This window comes from Sorex araneus, chromosome 1 (assembly GCF_027595985.1).
Source record: "Sorex araneus isolate mSorAra2 chromosome 1, mSorAra2.pri, whole genome shotgun sequence".
In the NCBI taxonomy this organism is placed as follows: domain Eukaryota; kingdom Metazoa; phylum Chordata; class Mammalia; order Eulipotyphla; family Soricidae; genus Sorex; species Sorex araneus.
In genome coordinates this window covers 35,762,959-35,785,630 of record NC_073302.1, presented here as the reverse complement: position 1 = coordinate 35,785,630, position 22,672 = coordinate 35,762,959, and the positions used below count along the sequence as shown (strand labels likewise).

Sequence of the window (22,672 nt, the reverse complement as noted above, 5' to 3'; positions counted from 1 at the left end):
TTTTTTTTTTGCTTTTTTGGTCACACCTGGTGATGCTCAGGGGTTCCTCCTGGCTCTGCACTCAGGAATTACTCCTGCCAGTGCTTGAAGGACCATATGAGATGCCAGGAATCAAACCCGGGTGGGCCACGTTCAAGGCAAACGCCCTACCTGCTATACTGCAGCCCCAAGGTTAGCAGTCTTGGTTTGTTCCAGATTATCGATGAAAATTCTCCCAATCCCTCCCCAAAAGTTTATTATAGAATAATAATAAGTTTGCCATAAGTTTAATTAATATCTATCCTAAGTCACTTCACCGTCTAATTACTTCACTTCTTATCAGCTCACTTAATTTCAGATGGAAACACAAGTTTGGGGATTTCTCCCTGGACATATGAATATGAACAAACTTTAGTATGTATCATGAACACAAACAGTATTTCCATTAATTCCATATGACAATGCATTTTTAAGGATGACTTAAGTTTTTTACCTCGTGACAAGGCCTTACCTTCTAGGAAAAATGGTATGGTTTTCTTAACTCTCATCTGACAATTAACTTGCCGCCCAGTTTTCCTCTTAGAACTCCTCTGACGAGCCACAAGCTGAGCGATTCTGGCCGTTTCTGTGCAGGCCACAGCATAGCAGATGATCTAGTCATGAGAAACGAGGTGGGGGGGTGGGGGCAGTGGAGAAATACAGCTCAGACTTACAGGTGGCTCACAGTCAGCTTTTAAAAGTAGATCTTAGTGAATTCACATGTCCCAAATCAAGCAATCAAGATGCATGCAAGTATTCGTGTCTCTCTTCTTCATGATGCTGGAGCAAAAATTTTATTTCCAAGACGGAAATAAAAACATATCCAGCATGCTGAATATCTCCTTTCCTCAAACTGAAAATTTCCCATTTATTCCTGAATAGGTATTTGTTGAATTTCTACAAAATGCTTGGCAGGAGATTAAGAATGAACAAAAAGGAACATGTGAACCGGATATATCTTTCATATTATCTGTAAGATCGTTCACTCCCATCTTAACGTGGAAAAACAGGCAAGTGAAGCAACCATCCTACAACACACAGCTAGGGGATCTCTCTGAATCCAAAGGATACACCCCTCACCGCCTTGTCCTGTTAGCTTCGAGAGATTGCTAACTCCTAGCTTACCCCTGCATGGATGCAGAGTGGTGGTGAATCAGTTTGCCTCCTGAGAGGTGTGCTGAGACCTGGGAATCAAAGATATTCAGCAGAGCAGAGGGTTCCAGGGGGCTGCCTCACTGGGTGGGAAAGGTCAGGCAGGCAAGCACAGGCCCCAGGTCCTCTGCGCGCACTTAAAACACAAGCGCCTGGACTTTCGGCTCTAAGACACACATAACAAGAGCATCGAAACAGACTACTAAGTGAGATGCTCTAAATCCAACATCGAGCGTTTCAGACTTGGGTTCTAAACTGAAATAAAGAACAGGACAGCAGTAAGGCTTCCCACTACACACCAAAACATGCTCCTACTCCTCAGTATTTCTACTCTACTCCTGGAAATATATTCACTGTATCACTGTCATCCCATTTTTCATCGATTTGTTTGCATCGACTTGCAGGCACCAGTAATGTCTCCATTGTGAGACTTGCTGTTACTGTTTTTGGCATATCGAATACACCACAGGTAGCTTGCCAGGCTCTGCCGTGTGGGTGGGATACTCTCAGTAGCTTGCCGGGCTCTCTGAGAGGGGCGGAGGAAACGAATCCGGGTCAGCCATGTGCAAGGCAAATGCCCTAGCCGCTGGGGTATCGCTCCAGCCTGGAAATATATTACAAGAATATAACGCAAAATTAAGGAAAAAAAAAACTGTTTCAAACAGGGGCCATTTAAATAGCCAAGACCTAGAAAACCCTAAAGATGTCCACACTAGGAGAATTATATTATTATTTGTTGAGATATTTGCTCTTTCACTCAACACATAATTTTTTTAAGGATCAACATATTAGAAATAGAAAACAGGTGATTCCTCAAGAAGCTTCTGAAGGGAAAAGATATGCAGAGATTAAGTACAGAATAGGTGCCATTTAACAGCTTCAGGAAACTGGACATTACTCTAAGTGCCAAGAAGACAGAGGGCTCAAATCTGGATGATTCTGGGGCACTGAAAAAGGTTTCGCTATGAATACACTAACCTATGCATTTGCCTTAGAATTATCGCTACAGAGTTGAACTTCCTCTTTAGCCATTCCCCTGATCCTGATCCTTCCTCCTCCTCCTCCAAAATACTGCTAACTCTGCTTCTCCATCTCCAATATACATACAAAGATACAATTATAGGTTCTGGTGAGGAATACTCTAGACATACTCTATATATGTACATATGTAGAAATGTATGCATGTACAGATTTTTTTGGTTTTGATTCCTTTGGGGCATGTTGTCTCTATTTTCATATTGTGCAATAGGCAAATATCAAGAAGTGAAACAGCAGCTGAGTCACAAGGTATGTGCAAAAATCATGTTTCATTAAAAAAAAAAATCAAAACAAAAAATACAAACAAAATCCCCCAAACCTTGCTATCACCAGTCATCTTCGGTATACATAATTTCTGAGAAACTGAAGGATTTAAAGTTGGGGAATGATATGACCACACTGGTGTGGAGTGAAGAATTTGAAGAAGAAGCAGCTCTTGAGCGGGGGAACAAGAGCCCTGTGGCATTAAAAACTCTCAAGTGAGTAAACAGGAGTCTAACTCATGGGAATAGACACTGGTCAAATCATTCAATAAGAACTGAAAATCCACGAGATTTGGTGGTCAGAAAGTCATTTGTGATCTGGGCAAAAATGGCTGTAGCAAAGGGTAGGTGGGTGATGGTTAGGCAAGTTAGGCTTTCGGTCATGGGGCCCTAACTGCAGCTGGGGGGGGGAGCGGAAGGCTCAGGGAGTACATGCTTCACATAAGGGATGCCAGGGGTTCATCCCTGGCACTGCGAAAACTAAACGAAGCAAACAAGATGGTTCTCCAACACTTATTTTTGTTTGGACATAGAGACCGGGTAAACTTTAACCTGATGTGAGTGCTGTTTTTTGTTGGTTTTTTTTTTTTTACTTTTGTTATTGTTGTTTTTTTCATTTTACTGTGGTTAAAATCTTATTTTACAATGGAAAGAATTTGAGGGTAGATGATAAAGACCACAAGGCATACTTTAGATGCTATTTCATCACAATCCAAACAAGCACTTTTACCTTGACTCTCTCATAGTTACGCTGCTCAAAATACCATACAGGCAATTCAGAATCGATTTGAATCTTTGTTTCTGGGTCACACCTGGCTGCTCAGGACAAGGCAAATGCCCTACCCTCTGAAACTTTTGTCTCTGGTCCTTGGTTCGATGGCTTTTTTGTTTTGTTTTGTTTTTGCTTTTTGGGTCACACCTGGCAATGCTCAGGGGTTATTCCTGGGGGTGCTCGAGGAATCATATGGGATGCCAGGAAACGCCCCACCATGGCTGTACCATGGCTCCGGCCTGGTTTGATTTTTTTTGACCTGCACAATTACTTTCTTACCTCTCCACATCTGCTCATCTCGATCCTGACAACTGCTGGGACGCTTCTCAGATAGGCTTCTAAGCTAGGGTAGCCTAACTGCTTGAAGGGGATCCAGTCGCCAGTCAAGGATCTGTACTCTCCTTGGAGCCTGGGTAATGCTATCCCATTCTTGTGAGACTGCAGAACAGCTCGAAGCATCTTCGAAACCAGATCTGCTTCCAGCATCTTCACCTGCAAGAAAACAGCACAAGCTTCTTATCATGCAAGCCATTAAGTCTGGGCATTTAAACAGATGCTTAGGCTGCATTCCTGATAGTAATTCCATTAACTTGTGATTGACAACTAAAATCTTGCAGGAAAATAACATCTATGTCACTGTCATCCCGTTGCTCATCGTTTCGTTCAAGCGGGCACCAGTAATGTCTCATTGTAAGACTTACTGTTACTGTTTTTGGCATATCCAATACACTACGGGTAGCTTGCCAGGCTCTGCCGTGTGGGCACGATACTCTCAGTAGCTTGCCAGGCTCTCCGAGAGGGGCAGAGGAATCGAACACGGGTCGGCCTCGTGAAAGGCGAATGCCCTACTGCTGTGCTATCGCTCCAGCCAACATCTATGGTAGCAAAAAAAAAAAAAAAAAAAAAAGCATGAAGTACTATGAGAAGTCAGCAAGGCACAGAGTTTATCAGACGGGGGTTGGGGGGAGAGGAGAGAAGTTTTGAGGGAGGGAATGTTTCCCAGAGAGCAGTGGGTGTTGATGGGAGTCTGAGGATGAGGAGAGGAATCAGCTCCAAAGAACAGGAAGAGAACATTCACAAGACAGTGGACGTGAAAGGAACTACCTACGTGGCTGGCTGGAAATTCCAGGCAGTTTGACGAATATTCTATGACTGAACAGAGGCTTTTAAAAATTGGGGATGAGAGGGGCTAGAAGGAGGTAGAAGTAGAAGAGGTGTGTCTGTGCTAATATGTTTAATATGTTTGTTCTTTTGTTGGGGCCCACAGGCAGTGGTGCTCTGAACTGATTCCTGGCTCTATATTCAGGGATCACTCCTGGTGGGGCTCAGGGAAAAATGTGGGATGCCCCGGACCAAACGGGGTTGGCCGCATGCAAGTTAAGTTCCATACCTATTGTCCTATTGCTCCAGCGCTGTGTGTGTGTGCATTTTTGCCAAAAATAATGTGTGAGGACTTGCAGATATTTGAGACATAAAAGTAATTTACATTTTGGAAAAGATGCAGCGGTGACGATAAATGGGAAAGCGAGGAAGAGCAATAAGTTGTTAGAATTCTTGGAAATGTGGAAGACCTGAAAACAAGGCACTGGGAATAAACAGATGACAACCAAAACCCAAAGTGAGAGGTCAGCAGGAAGCGGAGTCACTGGAGCCAACTGGGTGATGAGGAGGTTCCCACCCTGACAGCTGAGACTGAGATGGAGGGTCCTGGTTCTCACTCCCCCGGGGAGTGGAGGCAGGCTGCAGGAGGATAAGAGTGACTTCCTTCGGCACAGGGAAGGGAGGATGCCTGCAGGACAGCTTCCTCCTTAAGCGCCTGGTTCAGTCACAAGCACAGACAGGTCAAGGGGCGGGGGAGGGGCGTGTGGAGGGGGAAGAGTTGGGGAGAGTTGGAGAAAAGAGAAGTGACATATCGTGGAGATTTCCTGAACACAAGAGGTTCAGAATTTTCAAGATCCAGCACTTGCATGGATTTTAAAAGCGTTAAGAAGAATAGAGATATATATTTAGGGGCCAGGGCGGGCAGGGCGCCTCCCTTCTGTGCGGCTGACCCACGTTCAATCCCCAGCACCCCATATGGCCCCTGGCCCCTGCCAGGAGTGCAGAGCCAGGAGGAAGCAACTTGGTGTGTGGCCCCCAAACCAAAACAAACAAACAAACAAAATAATCTACACACCCTTCTTTCTCTGGTGAAAAGAGGAATCGCTTATAACTCTTCATTTCTATGCGTTCACATATTTTGGGGGGCGGGGCCATGCCCACTGGTGCCCAGTACCCGCTGAGGTGCTCCAGGGACCACGTGTTCCATCTCTCACCACAGTCCGGGATGGCATCCTTTCTCACGGCTGAGCAGGACTCTGGTGTGCACCGAGGCCACGGTTTGGGGGTCAGGGGTAGGGTTCAAATATGTTCAGCAGCTATTCCTTCACTGGCATGTTTATTTTAATTTTGGTTTGTCTGGGCCACACTCAGTGGTGCTCAGGGGCTCTGCCTGGCCCTGTGCTCGGGAGCAATGCCTGGCAGTGCTCAGGGGACCACATATGGTCCCATGGGTTCACAGCCTCATGCGAGTGACAGTGCCTTACCCTCTGGACTGTCTCTCCCACCCCTCACACTTTGACATTTTTAAAGAGACGGAAAATATCTGTTCCTTTGCCAATGTTAACTATAAATAAGGCATTCAAATAAAATCAATAAAAAATAATTGAAGCACTTACTATTCACTTCCCTCTAAAAATTTTTAAGCGGAGAGGGCGTTTGCCTTGCACGCGGCCAACCCAGGTTCGATTCCTCGATTCCTCCGTCCCGCTCAAAGAGCCCGGCAAGCTACCGAGTCTCCTGCCCACACGGCAGAGTCTGGCAAGCTCCCCATGGCATATTCGATATGCCAAAAAACAATAACAACAAGTCTCACAATGGAGACGTTACTGGTGCCCACTCGAGCAAATCGATGAACAATAGGACAGCAGTGCTACAGTGCTACCACCACACCAAAGTTAATTAATGATATTAACTAAAATGCAAAAGCTCTAGGAAGGTCCTATATTATGTTATATTCTGTTCTCTCTGTAGATACATACAGGTACATGTTGATGCATATGAAAACCTTCACTGGGGCCAGAGAGAGAGCAGTGGGTAAAGCCTCTGCCTTACTCACGCCCAGCTTGGGGTTGGTTCCTGGGGCCCCAGAAAGTCCCTCAAGCCCTGCCAGGAATGACCCCTGAGCACAGAGCTGGGTGTGCCCCCAAAACAAAACAAATCCCTTCCTTAAGGTGTAATTACATATGCTGAAATTTAATCATTTTATGGAAAGTTAGTGATAGATAGTCTTAACAGAACACCACCAAACTCAGATGAAATAACACTGTGTTCATATTTTTTAGTGTTGGTCTCTGAGGTGGTTATCATGCAGATAAAATTCTAGGGGGGACAAGGTCTGGATGGATAATCTACCCCAAACAATCCCGAAAAGGGAGCAAGTTCTTGATTATTTCATGTCATTACAAATTTGATAATTGCTGCTTTGCAGCATGGCTTAAGGTAAAGGAGTGTAGTGCCTCCGTTTCCTCCCCTCATGTTTTTTGACATTCATGATCTGTTCCAAATAAATTTCATTATTTTATGCTTAATGTCTGTGAAGAATTCCATTCGGATTTTTATAGAAATTGGACTGAAGCAATAGCACAGTGGGTAGGGAGTTTGCCTTGTACACGATTGACCCGGGTTTGGTTCCTCTGACCCTCTTGGAGAGCCCAGCAAGTTACCGAGAGTATCCTGCCCACACAGCAGAGCCTGGCAAGCTACCCGTGGCGTATTTGATATGCCAAAAACAGTAACAAGTCTCACAATGGAGACATTACTGATGCCCGCTCGAGCAAATCGAACAACAGGACAACAGTGCTACAGTGCAGTGCTATGTACAGTATTAATGGAATTGTGATAATATATTCAGGCATGTAACTGCCCCCATAATCAAGATATAGACATTTCCATCACCAAAACATTTTTTCTCAGGTGGAATCATATCTGCGAAAGTCACACATCCGACAACAGCAGCACAAAGCAAAAGAGAGGAGGTGGGTGCAGGGTGTTGAAGTCCCCCCCATACCGGGACAGCCCGATATCATCTAATATTCCTTGGAGGGGGAATGTGATCATTGCATATTGTAAACTTACAGCAAACACTGAATTTTGTCAAAAGAGACATTAACTAACAAACCAATACAACAGATACAAGAAATAGCTCGTAGGGCATACAGCTTGGGCTGGAAGACATGGACATTTATTTATGTTTTTGTAGTTGACTCTTTATTTGGGTGTGGGGGCGGCTGGGGGTTACACAGTGCTCAGGGATCACTCCTGCTGGTGTTCGGGGTACCAGAGAGGTGCTGGGGACCGACCCAGCTGCACTCAAAGCAAAACCCTTACATTCTGGACTCTCTCTCGCTCTCTGGTCCTGGGGCACATCTTGCAGGGGGCCCAGGTTTGAATCCCTGCACTGCACGGTACCCAGCACCACCAGCTCCGATGCCCGAATACAAAGCTGGGAGTCACCCCCGAACACCACTGTACACGGCCCCAACACATACAAACAAAAATGTTCAGCCAAGAGACAAGTATAAGTAAGGATAAACTGGGCATAAAAACAACACAGAATGGGCAGAATAAATAGGAAAAAATAATAACCAAGCTACTGAGAGTATGGAGCCCGCGCCGCAGAGCCTGGCAAGCTCCCCGTGGCGTATTGGATATGCCCAAAACAGTAACAATAAGTCTCTCAAGAAGAGACATTACTGGTGCCCGCTCGAACAAGTCAATGAGCAATGGGATGACAGTGAACCCTACTGAAATGGTAGGAGTAAAGCAACCATAAAAGGAGCTCGAGAGAATGGTGTGATGAAACGTAAAACAGAAGGAAAAAGAAAAGTACTGAATTATTTCACCCATGTGTATGGTCTAAGAAAATAAAATCGACAAACAGATGTGGTTAGATAAAAAGATAAATCATTGATAAAAGAAACAAGATTATTTGAGGAAAAATAGATGGGGGGTGGAGAAGTGGTAGGGTAATTGAAAAAAATTCAACCATACTAGCAACTAAGCATGAAAGAAGTTTCTCAATGAGAATCTAGAAATTGGCACCATGAATATATAAAGCCACACTTAGCTATGCACTATCTAAAAGAAGCCTATGTCAATTATAAATAAGTAAATTAATAGTTAAAATAAGATGATCTGGTGCAAATACATGATTGCTGTAATGTCAGAAGATGGAATACATCAGGGACAAACAGGGACATTAAAAAAACTGAGAAGTTGGGCCAGAGTGATAGTACTGCAGGTAGGGCGTTTGCCTTGCACGCAGCCAACCTGGGTTCGATCCCTGGCATCCCATATGGTCCCCCAGCACCGCTAGGAGTAATCCTGAGTGCAGAGCTAGAAGTAACCCCTGTGCATCGCCGGGTGTGACCCAAAAAGCAAACAAACAAACAAACAGAGAAGTTAACTTATCAGGAATGTCCTGAATGTGACTGCAACTAACATTCAAACACCATATCACGGGTGGGGGAAGGGGGGTGGTTAATCTGAAAGAACTGATGTGCAATTATGGCTAGAGACCTCAAAACTCACAGAATATTAAAATAAACATATTAATAAGAATACAGAAGATGAACAATACTATCAACCAAACTGGCTTCATTCACATTTATAAAATATCCCAACAACAGCAGAGTATGGGTATTTTCCCCCAAGAGTACTAACGACATCCACCAGGAGAGAACTTACTCTGGAAAAAAAAAGAAACAAGAACCAATTTAGAATATAGTGGTCCCCCTATCTGGGGTTTCACTTCCAGTGGTCCTGTTACCCAGGGACATTTGCAGTCTGAAAATACTATGTACAAAAAGGTATTTTCAGACAGACGGCCTCCCCATTTTCACATAACTTAGTTATATAATTGTTTATTATTTTTTGCTCTTAGTCCCCAAGTTTTATCGTAAGAATGTGTCTATAGAAAAACAGAATGTATAGGGTGTGACCCTATCCAGAGTGTTAAACGTCCCCTGGAAGCTTGGGGGTACATAACATATCTTTCATAGATGAGCCCTAATGTTACAAAATTATGTATAGAGAATGCTATGATCAGAACAAAATTAACTTGAATGTCAGTAACAAAAATATGTGGACAATTCCCATGCATTTAAAAATGGAGGTGGATCTGGGGAGCTTTAGATTTCAAAAACTCAGGCTCAAGCACAATTCGCAAAGACAGTGGATAAGCATGAGGTGGTGACAACAGATCACAGTAGACCGCATCTGACTCCCATACTTCCTTCCTTTACTCTTTTCCTCCTTCCCTTGCCTCTTTCTGAATGACAAGTGTAAGACGAGACTGGCGTCTGCTTACCACATTACTTGGCATTCAGCAGCAACGGGCTAACATACATTTTCCTAGAAACATGGCGGGTATGGGTATAAAGAACCCGGAATATGTTCATTAAATGACTCAGAGTACAATGACTGTAAGCGCTGGTACAGAACAGACTAGTGAGCTGGCAATCGGGGCAAGAAAGCCACTGGCTCTCCTCCCAAGATCTCTCACTTAACCATCAGGCAAAAAAAGAAAAAAAAAATCACTCACTCACTCACTGCTCTGGCATAGGGCTGTGGAGCAAAGATGCTTTGCCAGACTGCAGTTCCACAATGTCCCTGACCCCTGCCTGGTGCACGAAAGCAGCCAATGACAGCGATCCGGTCTCCAAACTGCAGTGAGCAAGGCAGAGATTGCAAGGGCACCTGCACGCCACCTCTTCTAAACACTTAAGAACACAGAAAGCCCAGGACCATCTTTCTCCAGGTCTCACAAACGTTTTAGGATCAGAACCTCAACACAGACCTAGATCTCCGGCTCCCAAATGAGGGCTCTGGTTCAGACCGCTGACCCCAGTGCGCTGCCAAGAGGCTGTGCCTCTGGGACACTTAGCTACAACCTCAGGTATCTTCAGCATCTCCCTGCCCGAGAGTCACAGGAACTGGGTCTCTGCCACAAGCTGATTCAAAAGTGTGGCACCCAAATCCAAAAGCACTGCTGGTTATTACCAATGAACTGCTACCCATGCCGTTTTTCATTCAATCTTCTGCTGTCCCCCCCCCCTTTTTTTCCTTCTGCCACACAATCCTGAACATTCTAAAATGCAAGTAATGTACAAGAAGTGGGGTGAAAACTGTAAGGGCAAGGAATGACACTCTTTAGGAAAGCGAGATCTAAATGACCTCCAGCAAAGTTCACGCTCAAAGCGGTGTTTTGGCAAATAAGCCATTTTCTCTTCCATACACTTAAAAAACGGTCCTGAGGCAGTGTCACTCAAAACATGACTTCAACACGCTCCTACAGAGGGGGCTGCAGTCTAAACGGAGGCAGATCTGGGGCATTATCTGGTCTGGGCACATCTGCAGGTGGCAGGTGAGCGGGTCCGGCTGGCCCATCCACAGCTCCCTTTTCTCCTCTACTTCCCACGCCATGCTTTGGCTCATGGCTGCGCTACTCATGTCATAAATCTGAGTCTCAGAGAGGTTCCAAACTCCAAAGTAAACTCAAAAGAGTGGGGTAAATCACTGTTACCTTCTTTATTTAGCCTCTCAATGTTATCTCCTTAGGGATTCTAGTAACTGGCTGCTCTCCTCCTAGAAGACACTATTTTAGCGAGAAAACATTCCTTAAAATCCAGACTGTTCCTTGAAGCCAAAATATGTAGTTTACTATGGTATGTATAATTTAGAACTCAATGTTATAATAATAATAATAATAATAACTCTGCTCCCTAAATATGCCCCGAGGAAGTATACTATAAAGTTCAGAATGTTGGTGCTGGAAAGATTAGAAGCATCATCTAGGTCTATTGCAAACTCTTTAAGAGTCAATATAGGGGGCTGGAGGGATAGCACAGCGGGTAAGGCGTTTGCCTTGCACGCGGCCGACCTGGGTTCCATCCCCGGCATCCCATATGGTCCCCCGAGCACCGCCAGGAGTAATTCCTGAGTGCAAAGCCAGGAATAACCCCTGAGCATCGCTGGGTGTGACCCAAAAAGCAAAAAAAAAAAAAAAAAAAAAAAGAGTAAATATAACTGGGCCTCTCGGAGCCAGTGGGTTGAGTTTCCCTCCCCGCCCCGAGCAGAGCCCTAGCAGCCAAAGACCTCCAGAACCCAGCCACAGCCATGCTCAAGGCCCCTCTCCACACGTTCGGATGAACCTCATGCATGAAGGAACCGGCATAGAAACCCAGATATGCGATACCTGGGGCTGAAATCTCCAAGCCTGCTCGGATGGGGACTGGGCCTCTTTCAACCAGATCCCCCATTTTCCAGTAGACAGGCGGTCACACCCAGAAACTGCCCCCACACCATGTAATCCCATCAATGGACTATATCCAGAGACTATAAAACCAAGATGCACAACATCTTATAGCCTACTTCTCCCTCTTGGAGAACCTGGCAAGCTACCGAGAGTTTCCTGCCTGCATGGGAGAGCCTGGCAAGCCAATGCAGCATTGTTGGGAAGGACGAGTAAAGAGAGGCTTCTAAAATCTCAGGGCTAGGACGAATGGAGATGTTACTGAGACCGCTTGAGAAAATTGATGATCAACGGGATGACGATGATGACCATGACGATGATAACTGGGCCAGGGCTATAGTGATAGTACAGCAGGTAGGGTATTTGCCCTACCTGGTTTTGTCCAGGTCCCCCCTTCTGTCCCTTGAGCCCCACCAGGAGTGATCCCTGAGAGCAGAGCCAGGAGTAAGCCCTGAGTACCATTTAATATGGCCCCAAATAAAACTTACATATACATACATATATACACACATACACACACACACATACATACATGCACATGTGTATCATGTGTATTTATAATGGGCCTAAATGAGGAGTTTTGGTGGGGGGAGGAGCTGGACCACAATCCTTGATGCTCAAGAATTATCCCTGCGGGGCTGGAGCGATAGCATAGCGGGTAGGGCGTTTGCCTTGCACGCGGCCGACCCGGGTTTGATTCCCAGCATCCTATATGGTCCCCTGAGCACCGCCAGGGGTGATTCCTGAGTGCAGAGCCAGGAGCAACCCCTGTGCATCGCCGGGTGTGACCCAAAAAGCAAAAAAAAAAAAAAAAAAAAAAAAGAATTATCCCTGACTCTGCACTCATGAATTACACCTAGCAGTACTCAGGAGACCAAATGGGATGCTGGGGATCAAACCCAGGTCAGCCATGTGCAAGGCAAGCACCCTACCCATTCTACTATCACTCTGGCCTAACATGAGATTTCTGGCTAAGATCCTAACACAATGATTTATCCTCTAACAGCTTAACGAGCCATATTCCTTATTTTCTTCTCATTTATAGTATAATAATTACCACCTGAATTACTTTTTTTTTAACCAACTTTATTAAGTTGGGGAGAGGGTATTTTGGGTCACACCTGGCAGTGCTCGGGGCTTAACTCCTGGTTCTATCCATAGGGATCGGTCCAGGTGATTATGGGGTGTCCAGGATCAAACTGGAGTTAGCTGTCTGCAAGGCAAGCACCTTAATCCCTGCATTTTCTCTCCAGCCCATACCTTCCTTTTCAAAGGAAAGATAATAATGCCTGTAGGTAATGGTATACTTCCTTAGGGCATATTTAGGGAGCAGTTCTTTTGTTGTTTTCCTTTTAGTTGTAATTTCAAGTTCTAGATTATACATGCTTTACTAACCACACATCGTGAACGTATTGGTCAGGTCTTTCCATACTTAGAAACGATGAAGAGGCTTACTTAGGAGTATGCATCTTATTCCCTTACTCCTAGACCCAGGATTTGTGTTTCTAAATTTTGGGGCCACACCCTGCTGAGTCCTGGGAAAAGGTCACTCTTGGCTAGGAGACCACACGGTGCTGTTGGTCCTACTTCTATTACGAATTATCTGTGACAATGTGGACAAGCCACTCCTGATTTTTAACTGTCCTTGCAGTCCTTCGAGGTTGGAATAGGATCCAAATGGCCCGTTGGAGACCCATTTTGCTTTCTCCCGACAAACTGCTGAGTTAAGATTTGGAGTTTGCTTTGGTTCATGCCAAGTATCTCATGCAGATCGGAATCTCAGGTAGGAATATATATTATATATATGTATATATGTATAATATATAATATGCATATGCCTTTGGCTAAAAAAAATGTCAAACTCAATTATTTTTAGTTTGTATTTTAAAATAAACTTACAATCTTTTAGCCTGACAGGAAAATAATGAAAAGAATGAAGCATTCAGAGCATGGACGTGGGACTGTAGGACAGAGAAAGCTGGTTCTGCATAGAGGAAGAAGAAATAAAATCACATTAACTATAAAATCAGATTTCACCCCAATCACCAAGGAACGTTTAATTTTATCTGTCGACCCAGAAAAGTGCTCAAAGAGCATCTCAGTTCGGGACACAGCACTTGATCCAACACAACCTGGATTATACAGTGTGTTTTTCCTTTGCATCCACATACACCTCCATCTAGATTAGAATGCGCAGAGAATTTCAAGAGAAGTCCTTCAAGGAGTTTAACTCTCTTGACACAAAAATCCAATTGTTCCTTCAGCCCGTTCAAGCAGGACATTTAAAAGAGCATTAGCAAGGATTACCTTTCACTTCTACAGGGACTGAGTGCAGTGTGGAAGGCACAAACAGCAGCCTTACAGTCTCACCACTAAACGGAGAGTCTGAGTGCCACCAAATGCCCTGGACTGCCCTGCACCCGGGAACGGGTCAGTAGGTTATAGTCTAGCTGCATCCAGTCCCGCACTGCACTTACGCGATGCTAAGTGAACGTCAAGTTGGGGAAACTACAAAAAAAAAAAAAAGTCCACTACCAATGTGCCAACTAAAACTACAGGACAACTTAAAAAGATGTGTCCCCCAGTCTGTAAGACACTGAAAGCCAATCTCGTAAAATCTGGGGGCAGTGTGGTGGGAGGGAGCTGACAACTCCCAACTACTTTCATTAGGAGCCAGAGTCACCATAGGTAGCACTGAAAAGCTGGGCAGAATGAGTTTCCTTTTGCTGTTAATCCCTTTGATACACAGAAAGCCAGGCTCAAAGAAAAGCTGTCAAGTTCACAGTACCAGCCAGTGGGTCAGTGCCCGGGGAAGCCAAGGGTCCAACTCTCCCTTCTGCAGGAGACACCACTGGTCCAGGGGGATTTATTTAGACACCGGCTACTGTGTCCGCTCTGCACTTTCCTATGGCTTTTCCGCCTCCAAGATGTTGTGTTGTAAGGCTGTGTGTGCGTGTGTGTGTGTGTGTGTGTGTGTGTGTGTGTGTGTGAAGGGGGAGGGCGACTGGAAGAGTGGGAAGTGGTGGAGGGCACGGATCCCACCGTGGGTGGGTGGGTGTTGCGTTTGGGGTTCTGTTGGGTGACTGTCAGAATCCTTCGGGATTGCTTGGGGTGGTTTGTTTGCATTTATTTTTTCATACTGTACATTTCCTTTTCCTGTTCTGGAGCGCTGGTTTGCGAACGGTGCCCCGGCTAATTGATACATGAAAATGTATTCTACCAACACACACACACACACACACACACACACAGAAACACACACACACACACACACACACACACACACACACACACACACACACACACGCGCGCGCGCGGCGCGCACCTCCACCCTGCACGTGGATGAAAAGTTGTGCGCAGCTCCAGCCCCCTCCCCTTCATCTGACACTTGGACGAGGGGTCCTCGACGCGGGGAGGGTTTTGCAGGGCAGGTGATCTCGATAGGGGTTGGGGAGCAATCGATTTCCGCGGGGGAGCTCCAGGCAGGTGGGTGGGCGGGGGAGGGGGGCCGGAGGATGAAAAGGAACGGGCACAGCGCTTGCATTCTGCACTGCCGATCCCCCTCCCCCCCGCCGTCCGGCCAGGCCTTCCAGCTCCGGACGTGTCCACTCCGGGGGAGTCCAGACAGCCTGGAGCTGGGATGGAGGTGGGCGAGGCGGGTGGGTGCGGGGAGGCGGCGGCCCGTCTGCCCGGGCCCGGGAGCCGCTGCCCGCCCGGCGCCGCAGCCGCCCGCACCCGCCCCGAGGGTCGCCGGCGCTGCGGGCTCCGTCCCGTCCCGGCGAGGTTTAAAGCCCAACGCTCTGGAACTCCAACTCCCCCGGCGCCCGCCTGCCCGGGGGCTGTCGCCGCGCCCCGGAGGGGCTGCAGCAGGGGCGGCGGTGCCCGGGCGTGGGGGTGGGGGCCGCCCAATCCCCCGCCCGGGGCGCCCCGCACCTGTCGCGCCCCCGAGCCGCCGCCGCCGCCGCCGCCGCCGCAGCGCCGCTCACCTCGCTCCGGGGGCCCCACGGCCCGTCCCCGCGCCGCCGGGCCAGCCCCAGCCCCCGCCGCCGCCGCCGCCGCCTCCGCCGCCACCGCGGCCGCCACCGCCGCCCGCTTTCGGTTTCCCGGCCCGCGCCGCCGCGGCTCGGGAGTCAGCGCCGCCGCCCGCCCCGCCCCGCCCGCGCCGCCCGCGCCGCCCCGCCCCGCCCCCCGGGCGCCCCGCCTCGCCGCTGCGCACGCGCCGCCCGCGTCCCGCACGCCGCGGCCGCGCGTGGGCCGGGAAACCGACGCCGCCCGGCGGTTTCTGCGCGTGCCCACGCAGGACGGCGCGGGCGGCCCCCGCGCCCCGCCCCGCCCCGCCGCCGCCGCCGCAGCCTGCGCGCCCCTCGTTCCCGGACCCCGCACGCCCCGCGCCGCCGCCCGGACCGCTCCCTGCGGGTCCCCCCAGATCCCGCAGATTTGGTTGTTGTGTTTTTTTGGGGGGGATGTTTGTTTGTTTTTGTGTATGTGTCGTTGGTGTTTGCCCCTCCTGGGCACTGCTCCGGGCTCGCCTCTGGCTCTGCGCTCCCAGGTCCCTCCTGGCGGAACGCGGGGCATAAGACGCGCGGTTCTGGGGATGGAATCTTGGGTGGGCCTCTTGGAAGGCGGGTCACCCCCTCACACACACACACACACACACACACACACACAGACACCTCGACTGTCCGCCCGGTTCCGGCAGGTCGGAAGTGTCACCCTTAGATGTCACCCTCAAAAAAAAAAAAATGTACTACAATAAAAACGAAATAAAAAGTCACGCTCCTGCAAGCCCCGTCTTCCCCCACACCCCACCCCAACCCCACAACCCGGCCAGTTTTCTCTCGCCTTGGCAACCCGTCTAGCACATTCTGTGATTTTCATTCTTTTTTTTTTTTTTTTGTCAGCTGTCCTCAGGGTTCCCCAGGAGCACAGTTTGTTTTTTTTTTTAATTCCCTGATCTAGTCCAGAGCTGTATACAGATCGTAACGCGACACAGTTATTAGTCTCATTCATTCATCCGGTGAATTTATTAAACATCTAACATTTAATAAGCATGAAATTATTAAACATCTAACGTTTCTTCTGCACGTTAATCTGCCTTCTGTTCATTAAACCCATTGAAGGCTTCTCTGCTTTCGTTCTATCTGCACTTGTAAAGGCTTGGTGTTGATTCAGCGCACAGCTTTGTTGAGCCATGATCGGCATACTATGTAGTATGTGGTTGTATACTTTGGTCATGGCTGTCAAATGATCACTGCCATGAAAACAATGAACATGGGGCAGAAGAAAGAGGACAGGGCTTAAGGCCTTGCACGCAGTAGATCTGCATTTGGTCCCTGCCACCATGTGGTCACCTAAGCCCCTCCAGGAGTGATCCCTGAGCACAGAGCCAGAAGTAAGCCCTAAGCACTACCACGTGTGACCCAGAAACCAACTAATAATGACAATAATAATAAACATTTCCATCTCCAGTGAAAAATATCCCCAGTACCTCTTTGTAATCACCCTCACCTCTTGGTTCTACTCCTTGTCTCCACTGCACATACTGTTTTTTGTTGTCTTGAATACTAAGTTTGCTTTCCCTAGAATTTGATTAAAATGAAGTATGCAGTAATATGTCCTCTGGGGATCAAGGGATGGTGTATGGTGTCTAGTCTTTCACCTTGCGTTGCCCTGAGGTGATTCATTCTTGTTATATGTGTCATAGTGCTTTTATTTTCTTATTATTGCTGAATAGTATTCCATTGTATGTATGTACTAAACCTACTGGGTACTTCTTTCATCCCCATTTCTGTGTACCAGTAATTTCACTCTTCTGTCTCTCTCTTTCCACCTCCTCCAAACACTGATGGCATAGACCTAAAATGCAGCCAGACCCAGTTTGTTCTCTGCTGTGCTCAGATGTCCCTCTGACTCTGTGTTTTAGATAAAAGGGCTGTGAAAGCAGCTCCCAGCGCACCGGACCGATAGTACAGTGGGTGGGGCATTTGCCTTGCATGCACGGCCACCTCAGGTTCAATCCCCAGCATCCCATATGGTCCCCCAAGCACCACCAGGGGTAATTCCTGAGTACAGAGCCAGGAGTAATCCCTGAGCATCGCTGAGTGTGACCCAAAAAGAAAAAAAGAAAAAGAAAAAAAGCAGCTCCCAGTGGAAAGAGTGCCCATTGGAACAGGAAATGTGGAGTAATTCCAGAGTCCAATGTGCAAATAATTCATTCCACCAAGGCCTGCAGAATGACTCAACAGTCCTGTCTCCGTGTTCAGTGATCACTCATTTTATTTTTTTTAATGAATCACCGTGAGGTACAGATACAGACTTACAAACTTATGTGTTTATGTTTCAGTCATACAATGATCAAGTACCCCTCCCTCCACCAGTGCCACTTGATGGGGCTGGGGGACCTTATATGGTTCCAGAAATTAAACTTAGGTCTCAAAAACAAAAAAGAAAAGCTGCATTAGATCAAGGTACCTATTCTGCATCCAAAGAAACAGATCTCAGTGGGGAGCTTTTTCCCTCTGCAAAAGAGCTCTGTTGTCTTCAGGTGCCAGGGGTGGGGACCAGTGACATGAGGGTCTATGCAGAGGCAAGTGTGTTCTTATCCCCCAGGGCCCCTGAGCGCTCCTCATTCCCCTGTCCAGGCTCTGGAGGGGAGGATGAGCCCGTTGTCTGTGGGCTGCAGGCATTGGCCTAGAGAGTAAGATGTGTCCATCCAGACACATGCTGGGAGAGGTTGCAGAGGGCACACATTGCAAGCCCAGGCGGGAGGACCGAGGAGGAGGAGTTTGCTGTGGGTTTATCCCAGGCTGAGAGTGGCAGACATAGCCCACATGTGAAACTTGTCCAGCTAGAACCCTTGGAACCCTGAAATCATCCCTTGGCACATTACATCTCCCTCCCTCCCTCCTCTGAGTTCAGCAAACCCCCAGAGAGTGAGGAAGAGACTGCTGCCCCACTGCGGGGAACACATCTACAGCTCATCATGAGTTTATCTCACCAGGGATATATATATATATATTTTTTCCCTTGGGGGGCACACCCAGCAGTGCTCAAGGAATATGCTCAAGACATATTCCTGGCTCTGCACTCAGGGATCACTCCTGGTGGAGCTGAGGGGTGCTGGGGATCCAATCTGGGTTGACCGCATGTAAGGCAAGTGACATAGCCACTGTACTGTCTAGTCCCGTTGTTTTTAATTATTATCTAAGTTTTATTATTATCATTTTTGTATTGGGGGCCATACTCTACAATTCTCAGAACTTACTCCTGTTTGTGTGCTCAAGGATCACTCCTGGTGGGAGCTCAGTGGACCATATAGATCGGATAGTGGGGTTGGCTGCCTTAACCCTTATTCTTTCTCTCTGGCCTGAGGTTGTTATTTTTGCTGTCTGCAGTGTAGCTGAGAGAGCACCCAAAAGTGGCTCTCTACAGGTGCCCTTACAAAAGTTCCCCTCACCCTCCTACACTGGCAACTTTGGACACTTAAGTTTATCTCCCACCTGAACTGGACTGCTTCTTTTCTATAGGGTTTCCCATCCCCAAAACAAAAAACAACCCCCCTATATATATGCATATATACATATATATACACACATATATACACAGAATGACAGTATGGATATATATACCAAAAACAGTAACAAGTCTCACAATGGAGACATTACTGGTGCCTGCTTGAGCAAATCGATGAGCAACGGGATGACAGTGATACAGTGATACAGTGATTTATATTATATATTTATTGTGTATTATATATGTTTATAATTACATCTTATATGTATATTATATAAATATACATATATATCTCCACACTGTCATTCTGACCCCTTCCTTTACTCCCAAATAAGCCTCAGGGCCTTTCCGTGGCCCTATCCAGAGTTATAATCTATTCTTCCAGAAAATCTTCCTTCAGATGCCAGGGGTGGGGATCAGGGACATGAGGGTCTATGCAGAGGTAAGTGTGGAAACGTGAGCAGCTCCTCTTAGCTGAGCTCCTGGGATTTTCCATGTGCTCTCAATTAAGAGGAAAGGGCAGTTAGGATAGAAAAGGGACCACTATGACAATGACAGTTGGAGATGATCACTCTGGACAAGAACTGAGGGCTGAAAGTAGGTAAAGGGATATACATGATAACCTTTTGGTGCCTACACCATAAACCATAATGGACATAAGGAGAGAGAAAGAGGAGAAAGAGAGAGAGAGAGAGAGAAGGAGGAGGAGGAGGAGGAGATGTATGTAGTAGGGCAGACTGGGTTGGGGGCGGGAGGGAAACTGGGAACACTGATGGTGGGAAATGTACACTGGTGAAGGGACAGGTGTTGAAACTTGGTATAACTGAAACACAAACTTGTGACTGTGTATCTCACAGTGATTTTAAAAAATTAAAAAATAGAGTGGGATATAGGGATGGATTCCTTGTGTCAACTTGAAAGTACTTTTGACTTTATCATCTTTTTTTTTCCCTCTGACTTGTTTCACTGCAACTACTTTCAGCTATAATCAAAAAGAAACTCACTTTTTTTGAGGCCAAATAACATCTCAAAGTTATGTATGTATATGAAACCCAACCTCACAGGTACTCTTTGCTTATATAAGGCTGGGAAAAATAGATCCATGATGTAAGGAATCTTTGAGCAGATCTATTTTGGGGTTAAGCATTAGCACCATAATCAGCCTTCTCCCCCTGCCCTCCCCCTCCCTAGTCAGCTTTTGCTTCACTGAAAATGGCAGAAATTTCTAGATGAGTGCCTGTGCTTTAACTGAATAAGGAGGAAGGAAAAAAAAACATACAAAAGGGAAAGATTGTTGGAATCCAGTTGAAATTAGGTACTGGTACAGCTACGGATACGCTGACCCTGCAGAACTCCCTAATCTGCCCACAAAGTCCTCCAAAGATGAGTCAGCTGGAAGGGGCTAATCCCCAGACAGGATGCACGAAAGCCTCAGTAGCCACACAGCCATAGCACAGAGAAGAGCAGGCCCTTTGTAAGCTGAAAAGATACGGGTACAGGCTATAGAACCAGTAGGGTGGAAGCTCCTGGCTCCCCAAGAATCTGTTTCTGCCCTCCCTTGGGTCAGGGATCACCCCACCACGCAGCCTTGGGTAAGACTCAGAGAGAAGGGCGATTCCAAGCAGACAGATGTGGACTTGTCAGCTGGTGTTAGGGGCTCTGTGGCAAGGTGGGGCCCAGAGGTGGGGGTGCCTACCTTAAGCACAGCCACCAACTACATGATGGTGGATTAACAGGCAATTGGCCAGCTGGTACAAAAATTATACTGCCCGAGAGCAAGGGAGAAATCACACAGGTGTACAGGAGCTCAGTTTGGGAGGGAAGGCTCTGAAGGCAAATACGCAAGTGGTATTCATAAAGTAGGGCAGCAGCGGGACTGGGGGATCACGATCACTTGTGTTTTTGACCTTGGATAAATCATTTGAGAGTTGGTCATGTTGAGATTAGGAACCATTCAGCCTGGTTGAAGCCTTGGACTCCCTTGGGTGTCAAAAGCTTCTACTGGGGCCACTCTGTCCCCAGTCATTGGCAATTCTCTCAAAAAAGCATTATTCCCTGCTTGCCTGTGAGGTGCTTTGGACCTTTGTGAGGTTACTGTTGGGTGTGATGATGACTGAGGCACTTCTGGGCATGAGTAGGAAGAGTGGGTGCTTTATCTGTCGTGGACAGCTCTGCCATACAGAGGCCAGTCTCTTGTCCCAGCCAACATGGGACGGTCTCACCAGTCCCCCCTGTGTAGATGGCAAACCTGCTTTCCTTATTAACACAAACAGCCTCTCATAGTCTTGCTATACAATTAATTTTCCATGGTTTGTTTTTTAATTTGTGAATTTCATTTGAGTGAAGTAGAACAAGGGATCAGTTAGCAAAGAGGTTCAGGTCAGATTGAGTGCTGCCTCTAGAAGTGGTCCCCAGTTCCTTCCAAGGAGAAGCTGAGCAAGACTTTCCAGAGAGGCGGACACATGGGCATCTTTTTATGAGGATGCTGCCTTAACCAGTGGCCACGCAAACCGCTTTACTTCACCATTTACTTCATCATTTTCTTGATGAGAAAATCAAGAGCACTCCTTTTGGAGTTATTCCTGGATTTCACTGAGCCCAGCAATGAATGAAAATATAGATCAAACCTATCACGGTTATAGATTTTTTCTCACTGTTGCCATCCACTATCCTGAGAGAATGATCGAATCTGTACATGTACCAGTCACATTCTATCCCATGTCCCATGCTATTTCTGTGTTAGCGTTCTATCACCTCAGATTGCCCATTTGCCTGTTACCTGACTGATGCCACCCTCAATCCCATCCCCAGTGACAGTGAGAGATGTTGACTCTTGGCTCATTCCACTGTGCTGAGCCTCAGGGATGCAGAGTGCAGAGGAAATCATAAATACTTTCTGAACAACATTAACTTTATACACTCACTTATTCTTCAGGATAGTGTAAGCAACATTAACATACAGACTTTTGGCTCACACACTTTTGATTAACATGATGAAAAACAAGTTAAGCCCTTTATGCCCAAACTGATACCCAGATATCCGTAACAGCCAAGAAGTGCCAACACACTGGATGTCTGTCAGCTTGTGAATGAATAAACGAAAGGTGGCATATTCGTACAACGGAATATTCCTGGCCACAAAAATTAGTAGGGGTGATATCATAGAAGATGGTGGAGTAGGAAACGCCAGGAATTCATCTCTTCTCTAGTCACCGGGGCGCAATTGTCTGAGGTGAGTCTTCTTGGGGACGATTAATAAAGAATAACTTTGGGGGATTTCAGCAAATTTTGCAGTGATATAGCTATAATCTCCCAACTCCCTTCCTCAGCAAATTTGCAGTGGTATAGCGACAACCTCCCAACTCCCTTTCTGTGTCAGAAAGCCTTAGGAATAGTGGCCCATATTCATGGTATGACTAACTAGTGGGTCAGCTGGGTCATTGGGTAGTTGGTAAACACCCGGGCCCCCACATAGCCAGTTATGTATTGAGGGCTGGCTGCTTAGTTGATGCTCATTGCTGAGAGATCAGCATGGAGATTGGTAGTTACTGTTTCTACCTGCAC

The 22,672-nt window shown here is 47.0% G+C and overlaps 1 protein-coding gene across 2 annotated transcripts in view; it reads right to left on the bottom strand.

The window, feature by feature from the left end:
* The window catches only part of TDRD7 (tudor domain containing 7), a 70,137-nt gene extending 54,408 nt beyond the window's left edge, over positions 1 to 15,729 (bottom strand). For both annotated transcript variants that reach the window (XM_055146461.1, XM_055146466.1), the window contains exons 1-3: positions 15,583 to 15,729; positions 3,523 to 3,735; positions 491 to 632 (exon numbers count right to left, since the gene is read on the bottom strand). In XM_055146461.1, coding sequence (XP_055002436.1) covers positions 491 to 632; positions 3,523 to 3,729 — 349 coding nt within the window. In that variant the 5' untranslated portion in view covers positions 3,730 to 3,735; positions 15,583 to 15,729. The remainder of the gene's footprint in view (positions 1 to 490; positions 633 to 3,522; positions 3,736 to 15,582) is intronic.
* Positions 15,730 to 22,672: the final 6,943 nt, after the last annotated feature.